Source organism: Ambystoma mexicanum, chromosome 5p (assembly GCF_040938575.1).
Source record: "Ambystoma mexicanum isolate Mex_15411 chromosome 5p, UKY_AmexF1_1, whole genome shotgun sequence".
Lineage (NCBI taxonomy): Eukaryota > Metazoa > Chordata > Amphibia > Caudata > Ambystomatidae > Ambystoma > Ambystoma mexicanum.
In genome coordinates, this window is record NC_090930.1 from 208,585,412 (window position 1) to 208,602,937 (window position 17,526).

A 17,526-nucleotide genomic window follows, 5' to 3' on the forward strand; every position below is an offset into this window, starting at 1 on the left:
GGGTGCCAGGGGCGTAACTTGGGCATTGGACGTTCTCCAGAGTCGTAAACAAGTTGATGTCTGGAAAACACCACTCTGCAAAGACGTTGAGTAGAATGTGCTCATGCAAGCTTCACTTATGCTCTACGGGTAGGTGCCAATCCCCGCTGAGCACGTCTGCCAGAAGATTGTGTTCCCCTTGTGAGAGAAGGAACATGTGTTTGAGTGCCCACTTCCAAATGTTATGCGACAGTTTGGATAACCCTAGATAGAGATTGCCCCTGCTTGTTCGGGTAGTACATGGCCATGGTACTGTCGGTAAGGACAAGAACTGTTTTCCCTGCAGATGTGCTTGGAAAGCTTTTAGGGCTTTGAACACTGCAAGCATTTCCAACAGATTCATGTGATTGGATGCTACGGATGGGGACCACACGCTGTGCGCTATCTGTTGAAGGGGGTGAGCACCCCACCACAAAAGAGATGCGTCACTGGTGAGAGTAGACTCCACTGCAGGGTGGTAAAGGTTTTTCACTGCAGGCTTTCCCTTGACCACCACCGCAGGGACTGAACAAGGGCCTTTGAGACAACCACTAGATCGTCCCACTGGGCTGACACCATTGGCTCAAGAGCCACTTCTGCATGGGGCGCATGCGCAGACTAGCGTGAGGAACTAGGAAGATGCAGGATGCCATCATCTTCATGTACCACACAAATCTCCAGTTATGAGTCAGGCGTTGAGGTAAGGATACACAGGGATGGACTGCCTGTGCAGGGGAGGCGCCGCTGCCGCTAGTACCTTTGTAAACACCTTCAGGGCAGAGGCAATGCCGAAGAGGAGAACCTTGAACTGATAGTGCGTGTCTTATCTTGAACCAGAGGTACTTTCTGTGCGGTGGATAGGATATGATATGGCATTTGTAACACGCCTAAAGTGATTCAAGGTTCAACGAGGCAAGGAAGGGGAATCAGAGGGAGGACAGACACAACGCAATTGCGGGGGGGGGGGAAAAGTGTCAGGGGAAAGGGGAGGGGGCAGTGCTGTACATGGGATCAAAACAATAACAAGTGCAGTTAGCAGGTGACAGGTGCAACGGTAAGTGCAGACAGCAGATGTCGAAAAGTGCAGGTAGGGTGACTGTAGGGTTACAGATACAGATCCAAGTGCAAGGGTGGCCGGGAGGCAGTGCCTGTGTGCAACTGGGAGGGTAGGGACCTGGGCCTGAAACCAGAGGGTAGCCAGGTGACCAGTGCAGTATCATACAGGAAATCAGCAGGGGAGAGGAAGAGAGAAGGGAGAAGCAAAGAGGAAGGTCTTGCAGTGCTTTCAGAACCAGACATGGTTCTCGAATTTCAGAGAGGCAGGGAAGCTTCAGCCGAAGAAAGATCTAACACCAACTTGTTGCTTGGAGAAGCAAAGTACCCTGAGGGAGTTGTAGGTGGAGGAGCAAAGAGCTTGAGTAGGAAGGTATTTACGAAGAGAGTGTTAGGCAGAAACTTGTGCAGTTCCCTTGGGGAACACTGCAAAAGATTTAAGACTACAGGTATAGCAGTAAACCCACTTGGTAGCAGTCCGCACCACCCAGATTTACCTGGTAGCTGTGGCTGAGCAGTCAGACTTCCCTCAAGAAGAGTTAGGCAGTATGCAAAGTATACACAATATGTACTCATACACAATAGCACAAGCAAACACTGACCAGAGCTTGGTTTCAAAAGTATATAGTTATTTATTTTCAAGAACACATAAGTTGAAAACACTCTAGAAAAATATAGTAAAATACTCTAAACACAGTTATATGGAAAGCAGTCCCAATCCTTATTCCTATCTAGACAACTCTAGGTTAACACCACATAATTCAAACAGAGGTGAGCGCTTAACGTTAGATGACACTCTAGTAGGTAAAAAGAAGGGAGGGAGAAGGAGCAGAATTAGGATAAACACACCACTCTAAGGTTAAGAACACTTTTTGTAAGCTCAAAGAAGCACAAAGTCACAGGTGAGCAAAAGTCACTAAGCAGGGCCCACTCTTAGAGCAGACAGAGCGAAAACGTGCCCAAGATCACACAGTTGGTAGGGATTCAGAGTCTTGCAAAAGAGTTCGGAAAAGAGTTAGAGAGGCTTAGAAAGTTTAGCCAAAGTGTCCCAGGCAATCCCAGGATCGAAAGCCGGGGGCTAAAACTACCCCGTACAGTCGGTGGCAAGGGAAGCCAGGCGGAACACGGTACCTTAACGGAAAGGATCCTCCAGCGGGGGCAGTTGTTCCAGGCAGTGGCAGCAAGGCTCGACGTCGGTCAGGGGAGAAGAAGATCTCGCTGAAGAGCAGAAGAAGAAGGTCGTTGCACTGCCCGGGAAGAAACCAGCCGCGGAGTTCTCTGGTTAAAGGGTTGTACCGACTTTCGCGGTTGGGGTAAAAGTGGTGGGTATTCCGGTTGCCGGGGTGCTTGGCACTGGCAAGGCGGCCACAAGATACCTCGAAGAGCGGAAAGAAGGTGAAAACTGGTTGTCCCCACCAGTCACGGGAAGGAGCCACCCCGTTAAGAGTTCTCCTCGGTCGTCGGGAAAAGTGGTGAGATGGTTCAGCAGGGCTCCACCGGCGGTGTCGTCGAAGCAGATCAGCTCAGCTCGTCCCTCGTTGGATTCTTAGGTCCTGTGGCGACTTCTGAAGTTCCAGTCCCCAAAGCCCTGCTTTTATGCAGCAAACCCCCATTCACCCAGCCTAGCTGTCACTCAACCATGCTAAGTGGTGAGCCGGCCGGCTCACCACTTGGGCCAATCAGGACGGAGTGCGACTTGAGTTACCTAGGTAACTCAGTCCAGGGTGCCTAAATCCCCCTCCACCCCTCCTAAGTACCCCAGACAGAGTGGCACCACTTTGGAGGGCTTCTGTGGAGAAGCCCGCCAAAAGTGGGACAAAGGGCTCCACTTTGGGTCAGAGTTACAGAGGCGAACGCCAACGCCATTTTTGTATCAAGTTTTGGCAAAAAATCCCAACCGGAGTTATAATAATAAATATATAAACCGGCGGTATGTTTAAGGCTACCGTAAATAAATAATTAAATGTGTTAGCCTAAAACAATGGGAAATCCCATAGGAAAATATTCGCGGTCGAATATAAAAAGTAGTTTCCACTGCCACCAGCCAAAACTCGATCAGGGGGGACGGAGACGTGCCCCCGCGACTAACAGACCCTGGGGCAATCGAATTGCCCCAGCCAGTACGTCCACCATATGATGGTTTGTACTGGTTCTGTTCAGGATTTAAGACTAGTAAAGTCTTTGGTGACTTTACATGCCCTGGGAGACAGTAGTCAGTCCCAGGGTATGGAGTCTATGTTGGGGAGTCCCTAGGACACCCCTGGGTTACGGCACAGAGGGTGCTGTGTAACCCACATCCAAAAAATACATGAGGCCCTATGGAGTAAAAGACCCCATAGCCCATTCAACACAAGGTTTAACCAAGAAAACACACTTCAACATGCCCAAGAGTGAGGGTAAAAGAGTCTCACTCTTGGCAGGAGAAAAAAATAAACCCCAGAAATCCAGCAAAGCTGCTGGGGGACTCACTAGGTAGGGAAATTCAGCCTAAACAGAGAATTCTCCCTAACAGAGAGAGTTGGAGGCATTGAGGACCCAGGCCCCAGAAGGCCTTGTGGACAATGCAGAGGGTCTTGAACTTAATCCTTGCACCCACTAGGATCCAATGCAGAGATTTCAGTGCTGCAGAGATACGATCCCTGGGCTTGAGCCCAAGGACAACTCTTGCAGTCCTGGTCTGGATGAGTTGCAGAGGGCGCAGAGTAGAAGCAGGCAGATTTAGAAAGATGCTGTTTCAGTACTCCAGCCTACAGAGAACCATAGATCTAGAGACATTGAGCTTCTGGGGGAAGGAGAGGAAAGGAAGAACACTTCTGAGGAGGTGCAGTTGGTAGTTTGACTTTTTAGAGATGTGAGTCGACGAAGACCCCAAGGTTCTTATCCTCACAGGTGGGAGCAGGAAGAGGGCCAAGGGAGGCCAGCCAGAGAGAGACGGGAAAGGAGGGTGCAGGTGTGCCGATGAGGAGGATCTAGATCTAGGTCTTACCGGCATTAAGGCAGAGATCATTGGTGGCACACCATTCCTGGATAGCAGACAATCAGAGATGAGGGAAGGAGAAGAGGTGGCAGAGCACTGAAAGTTGGACCAAAGAGCAGCAATGCAGGAGGCGAGAGGTGCCAGGTATTGGTTGAACAGCCAGGGAGAGAGGTTAGACCCCTGGGGAAACACCACATGTAGAGAGTGATATAGAGGAAAGGAAGGGCCAAAGTTGGACCTGGGAGGGTCGATCAGAAGGGAACGAGGTTAGCCAGGCCAAGGCCTGATCGGTGATACCCAGGTCATCACAGAGACGAATGAGCAGGTTGGCATGGTTGACTATGGCCAAGGCAGAAGAGAGATCGAGTAAGATAAGGACAGAGGTGAGATGAGAATCAAGGTTAGAGAGCAGGTCTTCACGGATGTTCAGGAGAGCATTTCCCTGCTTCTGGATGCTCTAAAGCCAGACTAATGGTCATGGAGACAACCAACAGATACAGTGTGAAGATTAAGCTGGGAGATGGACATCATTTCCAGAAGTTTGCCCAGGAAAGGAGTGATGAATATGAAACACTGAAATATGAAATTATGCATCTTTCATGTCCAACGTGGCCATGTAATCCCACTTCCTGAACAGTTGTGGTTTTATATATTTGTTCGCAGGACGTAGATCTAAAACAGGGCGCATTGTTAGATCCTTTTTGGGTAAAATAAGTATATTGAATAAATACCCTTGTTTACTTGGAGGTGAGCGAGGACTTAGATGGCGCCCTTTTCCAGCAGTACCAACAGGATGCGCAGATGGTCTGGTGACAATTGTCTGCATCCGGGTGGATGGTGGCTGGAGGAACACGATGCAGTACCCGTGGGCAATGGTATTGAGTACCCATTGATCTGATGTGAACCCCTCCCACACGTGGGTGAAAGATGTCAGACATCCCCCGACTGGTGAAGTGTGGGAGAGGACTCGTATCACAGAGTCATTTGGAGGTATAGGCAGGGGAGCCTCAGGAAGCAGAGTTTCTACCTCTGCTGTTTCCTCCTCGAATCCATCTTTGTTGCGGAGATTTAAAACCACTGGAGGAGCCCTGTCTGGAAGCCCAGTTGGATCCCCCCCCAGCCATCCATACTGTCCTTGCGGAGAGCAGGAGAAGGACTGCCAGCAAAAGGGCCGGCGGGTGTGTTAGGATAGTTTTTCTGAACTCCAACTAAGGGCTTAGTAAAACCATTCAACTGAAACAGTACAATACTCCACTCTTATTATAAGGCTGTGCCACCTGAGTTCAGAGTAACGTAGACAGAGCAGCAAGGCTTATCTTAGGCGGGAGAGAGAGCACAGAATCAGTACAAAGAATTTGTAATACAAATGGTCCAAAGAAACACAAACACTATGTATTGTAAACATTATTAGGCCCAGATAAATCTTGGGGGAAATAAGATCATATAAAACACACTATAGAAAAACACTGGACTATGCATGAAGGTACAAAGACCAAAGCATATAACCTAATTTGGAAAACCTAACAGGCGTTCTAGGGAAGTCAAACCAATAGTTACTTTTGATTACTTTCAGTAACATAAGGGTAGTAGACCCTAGCAGTTGTACCGTGACGCTCAACAAGAAATCACTTAGTAAACCAACTGGACAATATACCTTTTGTGAATAGTGGAACACTTATTCTAGGTACAGTAAAAAGCTTTAACTTCTTTTGTGATAACCCACAGTTATACTAGGTGAGTGAAACCCAACGATTTAATATTATATTAAAGGTGATTTTGAGATCAGGTAAAACACAGATTGAGATAAGCAATAACTCTAGTAATTTATTTTACGATGGCAAACTGCTACCTCAAGATTTGTAAAACCTATACACTTTTTAAAATAGCTAACGGCAACTTAAAGGCAGGTATAAACCTCAGACTGTTTTTATGTCTATCTGAAACAGACCAGGGACAGCAAAACCCAGTGTTACACTTTACGAATGACTCAAGGTTATTCTAGGTAGGTAAAACCAAATGCAGACTTATTCTGGACAGGCAAACAGCAAGTCAAGAAAACAAGACCCAGTTGGGAAACTTATACACCTATTCTCAGAAAGAAATAGTCAAGCCAACAGCATTACTTTTGGGAAAACGCCACAACCAATTTTACTGTTGAGTAAAATAACCTTATATCTACTTTCTATTAGAATGGCGAAACAGTTTCGAAGGAAAGAAAGATTTTACATATACTTTTCAGAATGGCAGAACATTACTAAGTTAAGTAAAATAACCTTACATATACTTTTCAGAACGGCTGAACATTTCTAAGTTAAGTAATAACTTTTGTAACCGTTTACTCTCAGAGTTAGTTATCAACTAACTTCTTTTGCAAGTAAGTAACTTTTAAACACCCATTTTCTTTTCTAGACAAAAAGCCCAATCCTTAAAAGACTTTCCATTATTCTTGGAGCATGAGTGTTCTCAGTGGCAGAAGGGGGCCACTAGGGTCAAGTGTCCAACAAGCAGGTCAGGGTTCCTAAGTAAGACTGTTGGAGCAAGTAAGTACTTTACTTAAAGAGTTAGTTGAGGGTGTAGGGGCTTCAGCGAAAACACCCTAGGAGGATTCCAGCAGTGGGCCTGGATGAACTGGACGAGAGGCCTCCCAATCACAGAAAGCATCCCAAAACTACAGAGGAATCAAAACAGACTTAAGATAAGTAAATACCCAAGCCATCACGGTACCTCAGCACAGAAGAAGATTTTGCAGCAGGAGAACTTCAGGATCTGCAGCCAAAAACCCGGTCATTGAATTCCTTCTTTAAGAAGACAGGACACTGGAAGGATCTTTGCATCAAGGATCAAGGAGAAGGCTCTAGGCAAGGTTTTCCTTGGGGCTGGATAAGGCTCTGTGGATTTGCCGCCTTTTTTAAGGAGCACAAAAGACGACAGAATATCAATGGGCGGATTCTCGCCGTTTGCAAGGTCCAGCACTCTGGTGAGGGGACTTTTCGGACTGGAATTGTGCCTCTAGAGATCCAGCAGGATGCCCACGAGGTTTCAGAGAGATTTGGAATTCGGAAGACTGTGCACCGCACAATGGCTCTAGGTCCCAGGGTATTGGGGTATTGCAGCCCTGCAAGGACGCAGCAGAACATGGGACGGCTCAAAATGCAGGTCTTCTTGAGTCTAGTGGGTCTCACCAGGCTCTCAGTCGTCGTTTTCAGAGATCCCAGGTCGATTGGAGGTAAGGGCTAGAGCAGGTTCCGGTTACACAGCAGGCTCACTGGTCGTTGGAAATTGTTTCAGCCAAATATTCTTCATCTTCCTCTTTGGTTTTGGCTCCAGTGGTCGACTACCTCTTCACCTTCCCAGATCAGACTTTTATGCAGGAACCCAGCCAATCAAACAGCCTTGCAACATTCAAACTTGGAGGTTGGCAGTCCTTTTAGTTTGAACTGGATTCTCGCAGCCAGGCTGGAGGAGAAAGGGCTGCTGAGTTTTGGACTCCTCCCTTGCTTCCTCTCTTCAGGCACTCTGGGGCCTGGGTGTGGAGGACTCCCACCGAAGATAACAATCACACAAAAGAATTTCCCACCCTGAAGGTCAGGGGAAGGAACAAGAAAGGGCAAGGAACAGTAAAATGGCAAAGAAAGAAGACGGGTCATTTTGGTAAAATGAGCACTCATGGTTGCTTTTACCAGGGCTGTGCAAATAGCCCATGGTAAAGGTGCACCAAATTAAAAAATACGTTCACTGCCATCAGCCATTTAGGGTAACTGTCATTGTAACATAAATGTTACATTTAAAATGAGAAAGGGGATACTTGGTATCTCCCCAGCACTCGACATGAGGTGGGGGGGTTTGCTGGTCTCACCTAATAAAATGTAAAAGGGGTCCAAAGATCCTTTCTAGCCTTGGGAACTGTAGTTCTCACAAGGTTAGCCCGAGAAAGTTAAAAAGGGAACCCCTAGGGCAATCCAGCAACAATAGGCTCTTATTGCCAAAATGTTGTCAAAGAGGATGACTTTTAAAAGACATTATGGAGAGTCTTAAAAATAACACCCATAAAAAGAGTAAGAAGATTCTGTGAGTGTGGAAAAAGGTTCCCACACAGAGGTATAAGGAAAACGAATCCACCAGTAAAGCAAAAGGTTCTGGGGTTGACACAGGTCAGGAAGATTTGTCATTGCTATGAAAATCTTACCTAACAGGGTGTTGAAACCTCCTTGCTGGACAAAGGACTTGGCTGAGATCTGATTGAGCGATTTTAAGGTCTTGTGCTCCTTCTTGGTGGTTTCCAAAGCCTCATCGACTGCTTTACCGAAAAGGTTGGCATCCGCCACTGGCTTATTAATTAGGGAAGCGTGGGTCTCCGGCTTAAAACCTGAATTCATCAGCCAGGCGTGGTGCTTGAGAAGAGTCCCGTGGACAAGGACACGTTCTGCAGTTTCGGTAGTCTTATGAATGTTTTGGGTGACTTGCCGTCCCTCCGTGAACACGGCTAAAAGGCGGGTGAGAGTTGGTATCAGAACATTTTGGAGGCTGTCCTGGACAAGACCCAGCTGAATGTCACTGTAGCTCGCCAGGGGCGTGGTATTGTTGGCAATCTGGGTGCAAAAGGCAGCAGAGGTGGTGACGCGCTTGCCAAGGGCATACAAATTCTTGCAGTCTTTGTCTGGAAGAGATTCTGACAAGGACAGTGGTACTCCCACCCTTTTCCACTGCATCCTCCTGCCTTTACTAAAGGGAAAATAAAGTAATTGAACTTCATTTGTTGCATGTTTGTTGTTTTCTCCCATTAAGACAATAAGCACATCCACACCCATATGTTTCATCTCCATACTTAGGTTTGGTACAACATTGTATTGCACTACTCCAAAATCTAATAAAACATTAGAAACCATAGTTACCTGTGCTCCTGAAACTGATGCAAAAGGATTTGTTGGCCTTAGTCCTGGCTGTGTGTAGATCATTGGTTGTGATGCCATTAGTGGCGCTGCTCCCATTTGAGCAGGTACCTGAAAGAGGCAGAAAGACCAAAAAAGAATTAGCATCACCAGTGGGAGGCAATAGGGACTTTAGAAGTGGCTAAAAGCATGCACTGAGAAATATGTTGAAATCAACACAAACAAATGTGGAAGAAAACCAAAGAGGCTACAGGATGGAAAGAAAGGCACATTAAGTGAATTGAAATAGATGGACACATTAGTATATCTCAAACCGATAGCAATAGAAGTAACATTAGGAGAAGTATACTGCAAATTCATATATAATGTGTCTGGGTAGAGTATTCACTAGTTGAGTGCTTGACTCGCACATGGGGCCTACACCAGCACTTCAAACGTTTAAATCATGTAGCAGGGCCGAGAGCCATTTATCCTTCTATGGTTCATAAATTAAGCACGATTAAAATAGAGTAAAAAAGCCACCTACAGCACTAAGAAGCAGGAGTAATCTGGCATGTAGCGCTGTATAAACACCACTTATTATACAGAGGAAACTCTGTGGTATGGGAAGAACTTCTACGGGACACCCTTTGTTTTTGCTTCGTTTATTTCCCATGTTTTTGTTAATTCTTATGGGGGAACTGATGAGTCAATAAGGACTATCAGTACTGAGAGAATATCTCACTCTTAGTTGCACACATCACCTTACAGTGAAGTATGGTTAGGATACTTTGTATCCTTATAACTTTCTATAATAGCTTTTTGGTTACTTTTCCAATGTGCCAAGGATGAGCTGGTGGCAGCAGATATTTTTCTACTGTGTTTTCTACTTTTGCATTTATTGAAAAGGGCTACTAAAGGTGGCTAGCAAGCCAAGAGCCGTGCCATGAGGTTTTTGCTTGTTCTTTGGCCGCCTTCCTGTCTTCTCAGGTCAGGAAATGCCATATATGGAATGCTCTTTCCCATGGAAAGCTGTCGCTTTCGTAGGAAAGTGGAGGTTTGTATGTGAGCCGGATGTGTGCCAGTTCACAGCGAAGTGCCTGAATGTCTGTTGCTGGGCAGACGCAGTGACCAGCGGCTATTCATGATTGGATAGCCACTGCCTGTTTGAATGGTTCAGCTCCTTGCCACTGGCAGACCTGGGCCAGCTTCTAGTCTGGATCTTGGATAAAAGGAGGACTCATTCAGAAATTCTGCAAATCACTGTTGGCCAAGTTCTCTATGAAGAAGAGCAGCCCATTGACGACAGACTATGACCAAGCAGCTGACCAGCACAACTCCAGAGACGTTCCGGTGAAGCCCTGCTCCTATGCCTGACATAAAGACCACCACTGGACCAGTGAGAACAACCAGTCTCAAGCCCCGTTTGAGGATCCGGGCTTCAGAACTTTCAGAACTGGACCAACCAGTGGACTTACGTGCTCTACCCTGGACTACCTCACATCAGCAGTCGCCATTCCAAGGGCATTCTTGGAACTTGGAGGATCTTCAGCTTGTACAACAAGATGCCTGCTCCTTCAGACTTCTTGCATCAACAGAAGCTGTGCAGGACCTGACCTTTATTCGTCCCTGGAAGATCGCATGTTGCCACCTGACCATGACGACTCCCCATCGGAATCAGTCTTTGCATTTTGGAGGTCTCTTGAGGCCACCTGCACCACAGACGTCTTCATATTTTCTTCTTCTGGGTGTTCAGCTGGAAGGTAGTAACAAGAACAAATTCCTAAGCACCATGACTGACCAAAAGGGTCCAAAAGTGACCTGTGCATCCACGGCCCCTGGGCCTTCCTCGACCGGACGAAGCACAGAACCTCAGCAGTAATCTTTTGAGCAATCGGACCGGGGTAAGGTAACGTACCTACTCCCCTCTGCGCCCCCTCACACTGCTCTCCATAGGGTTACGTGGGCGTAAAGTCCTGTCCCTAAACTACTCTTTCCTGACTTAGGTAGGTGGAAAACTGGTCACAAATCCCTTCCTAGCCATATCCTAGTGACAGGGATTGAATTAGTTTGCCTCCCTGAACTTTACTTTCTGATCATAATCATTGGTGCGCAAGGCAGTTTGGCGAGATACTACACTGGTCGGATCCTCCTGTGTTTTCCATTACTACCTGCGGAATGGGTGCAGGCCCTGCCTTCTATTGGCAGAGGACCTTACCAGCTCCCGTAATGCACTTCAGCACATGCGCCACAAGTAAGTGCTGTGTGTAGTGCAAGGAAGTTTGGCGGGATAATACGCTGATCGGATCCTACTGTGTTTTTAATTACTATCTGCGGAACGGGCGCAGGCCACGCCCTCTATTGGCAGAGGACCTTACCAGCTCCCGTAACGCGCTTCAGCACATGCGCCACAAGTAAGTGCTGTGTAAAGTACAAGGCGGTTTGGCAGGATAATACGCTGGTCGGATCCTACTGTGTTTTCAATTACTACCTGAGGGACGAGTGCAGGCTCTGCCCTTTAATGGCAGAGGACTTTAAAAGCTCAGTTAAAGCACCTCAGTGCACACACAGTTTGGCAGTGAGCCTGGACTGCACTAGCCATTGCACTAAGTGTTTACTTGTGCCTTCTGTAACATATCATTGGGTCTAAGCTCTGTCAATAACTGCTAAGTAGGACTGCACATGCGCGAGCCGCACATGAGGAACTAGTGAATCCGACTCCCAGCAGCCGCAGTTAATATCCTGTTATATATAAAGCCCCGGGACCGGTTTCTATAAAGGAACTGTGCGATTGTGCTGCAGAACCCCTTGGGAATCACCCGCTGCAACTCCAACGGAAATCGGAGCACGGGGTGAGGGACGGCCGAAAAATCGCTGGCGGTGCGACGGCTGCCATTTCTGCAGTGGCCTGAGGAGGCAGGAGCAGCCCGCCCACACACGAACAGCGGGATCCCGCAGTGCTTGAAAGGCGGAACCCGAGACCGGAGCAGAGACCAAGGAGCACAGACTGCTTCGGGGGATCCACTGGCCAAAACGAAAGCGCCATACATGAGCTTGTGGCGGCAGCTGAAACAGCCAAGAAACCCTCCTCTCGCAGGACTGATACCATCCTCTGGCGCCCAGGACACATCGACTCCAACACCGGCAGCGTCGGTCAGCGACTGAAGAGGCCGCCCTCTCCTGCACTGATCACAGACACAGCATCGGAGCGCAGTGAGGCATCCCAGAACCCTCTCACAGATACTGGTGAACACGCGTGCCCCCCGCACTAAGAAAGAACATCCAGGAAACCCCTCCTCCCACAAGGCTGGGACTACCTCTGGGCCCCCAGGAGGCAACCAATAATGAAAATACCTCCAGCCCCTCGCTGCCCTCAGCCCATCTGAAGACCCCTACGGAAGGTGAGGCGCCAAGGTGAGGAACAAAACCCTTACAGAACAGGGACAGCTTGCACGCCAAGAAGCATCTCTCAGAGCCCATTAGTCAGCGACACCGGCCCTGACCCACAGTAGGGACAGAGGTGACAGTGGAGGGGATAACAAGTCCCCTTGGGCTGAATACCAAGAAGCGCCTCCCGGAATCCAGGCCCTGGGCTCAGAACTACTACAGATTGGGGCGAGGCACGGCATGAGCCCAGGCCCCAACCCCCCCTTCCCGGGCACAATCCACAACACACAACGGACCCCCAGTCCCACGCTCCAGATGCAGTAACCTAACCGGCACCTCCACCCTGCAAACTCTGATGCAGAGCGCATAGTGAGGGCAGTCAAACCAGGGAGAATCACAGCCCTGCTTATAGACGAATGCACCACTTCCCTCCAAGGTGACACATCCAACCACTTTGCACTCGATTCCGAACACGGAAACACCAACGCAGACCTACCCGTGGGACCCACTTTACAGACCACCCAATGTTAACCAAGTGCGACCCAGGAATGCAGAGGCCCTCATAGCATAGATTCTGGAGCCGTAAATCTAGTCCTCTGACCTTCGGGACACGTGCCTGATCCCAGTTCGTGAGGCATCTCCTATCTGACCCCCGGCAAACACGGAACCCCGACTGGGCACCGTGCACTACACTGAATTACAGGCGCCCCACTGTTAACTGAATGTGGGATCTAGGGGTCCCACAGAGCCCAACAAACGCCGGAAGCATAGTATCCGGTCATACACACAGACCTCGAATCCTAGTCCCATCAAGGGACCGCAACGACCTATCTAGATCCAGCACCTCAGTGAGATCACTTAACAGCTCCATGGGTAAGGACAAGGTCAAAAGACAAACCCTACAGAGCAGGATTGACCTTTTCACAGTAGGGGGCCCTCCCCGACTTGTGACACAAACCCTGGATGGTGGAGAACCCAGGTAGGAAACGCAGGACTATCTCACTGACCGACCTCATGAAAGCGATTGGCGATTCTAGGACATCTCTGGAACTGAAAATAGGAGGACTATCCGCTGAACAGTCCCGCCTCCGCCAAGCCCTACACAATCTGTCGCCCAGAGTTGGGGAATCTGAACAAAGGATATCAGACACAGAAGATACAGTTCACCAACTAGAGCAGCAACTGGCAGCTATCTCCAAGAAAGTTGACCAACTCGAATACCACGTGGAGGACAGCGAAGGAAGGGCGCGACAAAACAATCTGAGGATTCTTGGGATTCCGGAAAAGGAGGAGGGCCCCAGCGCTGAACTCTTCCTAGAAGACTGTCTGGCTCATATTTTTGCCCCCAAAAAACTGTCTAAATTCTTCTCCATCGAGCATAGAGTGCACACTGGGCGACCCACCCCTGTAGCCCCGCCAAGAACGATTATTGCATGCCTCTTAAACTTCCGAGACCGGAACGCTATCCTTCAGATGGGCCGAGCCTCAGGCCCAATCACATACAACGGATACCACATTGGGTTCTATCCAGACTACACCAAGGAGGTCCAAAAGACCTGCCCATCCTTTGACTCTGTGAAGAAGAAACTCCAACCCCTGTCAATCAAATATACTCTTTTCCTACCTGCATTACTGTAAGTCCATCATGGGGGTGCCACCCACCTGTTCTATACCCCCGAAAAGGCATGGGAATGGCTCGAAACACAAATCCTTAATGGGCCCGGCACCCAACGTTCACCTCCTAGACCACCTGGACAGAAACCCAGGTCCAAACAGCCCTCACCCTCCTCAACCCCCGCTGGCCCGGAAGACGAAAAGGCACTGCAGCCCAACAAGAGCACCACAGAGAACGGATGAAGCCCCCACACTGCAACAACCGGGCTGCAACATAACTCCCCAAGGGGCCTGACCCCGCGGCCGCCGTCCTCCATGTGATAAATCTACTGCTTCAGCCCGGGTTATCCCGAAGAAGTTTTATTGTTTAAGGTTTAATGTTTGGGCGACAGGTGTTTCCAGTTTAGGGGGGGGGGGGGCACAGGGTGGGGGGGGAGTACTACGGGTGTTGACAACCAGAACCACAGAGCAAGAAGGCAAGACATCCGTCCCTCCCAACGCAGGAAATACAAACACTCCACTCACTGGGACTGGGATACCCACAATACCCTGGTTCAAGTTATAGAGCTACATGGCAGTCTCCAGACAACCCCTCATAAGCGATACATCCGGATATTCCAGGTTTATACTACATACCCACTGGCAGCGACGGACACAGGTGCTGGAGAAACCAAACAGAATGAGAGGTCACAGTGCATGGACCGGGAGGCCACAAAGACACATGATCCTCTTTGATGCCTCGAAACATGACCCACACGATTAGGACAAACACGGATAAACCATCCCTATTGACCTGGAACATCAACGGCCTTGGCTCCTGCGTCAAACGCAGACTGGTGCTCCAATACCTCAACCGATACTCACCAGATATAGACCTCCTCACGGAAACCCATTTGATCTGAACCGGCAACGGCTTCTTTAAACGGTGCAATTACCCACATAGATACCAAGCAGGGTTCACAAAAGGTGCCAGGGGCACGATGATACTCATCCACAAACGAGTACCCCTGCAGGTCAGGAAAGTGCTGACCGACCCCTGCGGCCGATTTGTAGTGGTACTCGCTGACATCTGGGGAGAACAATGGGGCCTCATTGCGGCCTACGCTCCTCCCACACTCACGAAGGAACTCCTCGGGGAACTACAGGATGTACTGTTGGGAGGAGGGAGCAGACCTATGGGCTCTAGGGTGCGACTTCAATGAAGTCATGGAAGTCACTGTTGATAGATCTCACAGGAGACCCGGGATTCGACATGCCCCGACCGCTCTGTACACTTTTGCCGAGACACTGGGACTGTCCGACACCTGTCGAACACTGCATGATACCGATGCCGGGTTTTCGTTCTACTCCAGTGCACACAAAACATTCTCGAGAATTGACAATGCCTTCATCCCCCGCAACATGCCCCATAGGCTTGTATCCGCCGAGTTTCTGGCGAGAGGTATCTCGTACCACTCCCTGCTCCTTATAACCCTGAAGAGCGCTCGCCACCGCCCAGACACCACCTGGCGCCTGAACACACATCACCAGAGGCTTCCCGAAATTGCCGAAGAACTAAAGAAGACGACCACGGAATACTTAGAAATAAACAAAGGCTCCGGGGATTGCCCAATCTCAATATGGGAGGCGTATAAAACAGTCCTTCGTGGGGAAGCTATCTCCGTGGTGTCGGCCCACCGCAAACACACCCAAAAGATTGTGGACGCCGAAAGACAGGTGTCCGAGTGTGAGGAACAATTCCTTGTGCAGGGAACCAAAACCATGCAAGAGGCCTTGATAACGGCACAAGAAGCCCTCAGTAATATAGCCTTGGACAAGACACAGACAAGCTCATCAGTTATTTCGGAGTCAAATCTACGAGAGAGGGGATAAGGCAAAGAAAATCCTGCCTTGGCAGGAGAGCCGCGAACAAAGTAAAGGATATGTGCGGACCATCGCCCAATGGGGAACTACTAACTGCAGACTCCGACATAGTGGAAGCATTTGCCACCTACTATGAAAAACTCTATACCCCACCCATAATGAGCTCCACACACACTCCCTCTAAATTTTTCAACCGGATCGAGGTCACAAGACTCTCAGCATTACAAGCAGACATCCTAGACACCGAAATCACAGAAAATGAAGTGCAAGAGGCGCTTGCACAGCTTCAAACCGGAAAGACCCCGGGGCCTAATGGTTTCCCAGTGGAGACCTGGAAATCTCTTGGCAACACACTAACAAGACACATGCACCGCATGTTTCTCCGGAGTAAAGAACAGGGCGCACTCCCCCTAGACCTCAGAAGAGCGTGCATAGTGGTCATACCTAAAGCTGGGAAACCTCCAGAAGAATGTGCCTCTTAACGACCCATCTCGCTGATCAACGGAGAGGCCAAAGTCCTTGCCTGGGTACTGGTTAATAGACTGTTCAAGGTGATCGAGTCCCTCGTCCACCCAAATCAGTGTGGATTCATGCCCAACAGGTACACCAGCATGAATCTACGCAGAGTCCAACTTGCCCTCAACAGGGCCCCAGAGATACCGTGCCCACAAGCCCTGCTAGCGGTCGACTTCGAAAAAGCATTTGACTCGGTTGGGTGGGAGGGCCCTGTGGGAAATCATGGCCCAGATGAACTTTGGGCGAGACATCATCTCCTGAGTTAAACTCCTATAAATATCCCCAGAGGCAACGGTGAGAGTGAATGGCAAGTCTTCCAGACTGTTTTCATTGGGCCGTGGAACCAGGCAGTGCTGCCCTTTCTCCCCCCTCCTATTCTTGCTAGCTATCGAGCCACTAGCGATTAAACTCTGTGTGGATAAAAACTGGTCTGGATTCACCCGGCCAGGGGGAGGAGAAGACCAGCTATATGCAGACGACCTCCTCATATATCTTAGCAACCCTGTGACCTCTTGTCCGATTGTGCCCCATACCCTCTGGGAATACCAAAACTCTGCCGGCCTGAAGGTAAACAAGCAAAAAAACATTTACTTCCCGATCCAGGGAGGTGACGCCGCGATCCCCGAGACTTGCCCCTACCACGTCTCCATTCAAGAGTTCATGTACCTAGGCAATCGCATTGGCCCAGCTCTAGATCGATTCCTCCAGCTTAACTTACAACCTGTACTAGGCAGATTTAGCAAGGACGTGTGTGGGAGGAAAGGTCTTCATGCCCCCCCCCCCATCCTCTCCATTCTCACCAAGCATTCAGACTTTGACTCACCCAGCAGCCACCCATGCGCCTGTGGCCAGGGATGCAGGATGGCTGCGGGCCGACAAATCTGGTTGCAATGCTCATCTAGTAGGAGGGTACCAGACTCCATTTTGTGACACACCCAGACTCCATCTTGAACGAAACTATTTAGGCCTCACTGGCCGAAGCAGCCCGCAGGGCTGCAGCTCTCCCCTCCTGATCGCGCACAGAGAGCAAGTTCCTTACCTCACTCTCCTCCCCTCAGCGGCCCTGCTGCAGGCCTGTTCTCACGGGAGACTAGGTGCGAACAAGTTACATGACAAACACTATCTTTCACCTTCCGCAGTCCCTTACTGACCTGCAAATGACTGGCCCGAAGCAGGGGTTTGAGAAAAACAAGCTGTCTCCATAAAACGTGTCCTGCCCCCTCAACATGG

The 17,526-nt window shown here is 49.3% G+C and overlaps 1 protein-coding gene across 9 annotated transcripts in view; it reads right to left on the reverse strand.

The window, feature by feature from the left end:
• The window catches only part of LOC138480864 (phosphatidylinositol-binding clathrin assembly protein-like), a 1,856,059-nt gene that overhangs the window by 17,772 nt on the left and 1,820,761 nt on the right, over positions 1-17,526 (reverse strand). For all 9 annotated transcript variants that reach the window (XM_069612639.1, XM_069612640.1, XM_069612642.1 and 6 more), the window contains one exon: positions 8,941-9,048. In XM_069612639.1, coding sequence (XP_069468740.1) covers positions 8,941-9,048 — 108 coding nt within the window. The remainder of the gene's footprint in view (positions 1-8,940; positions 9,049-17,526) is intronic.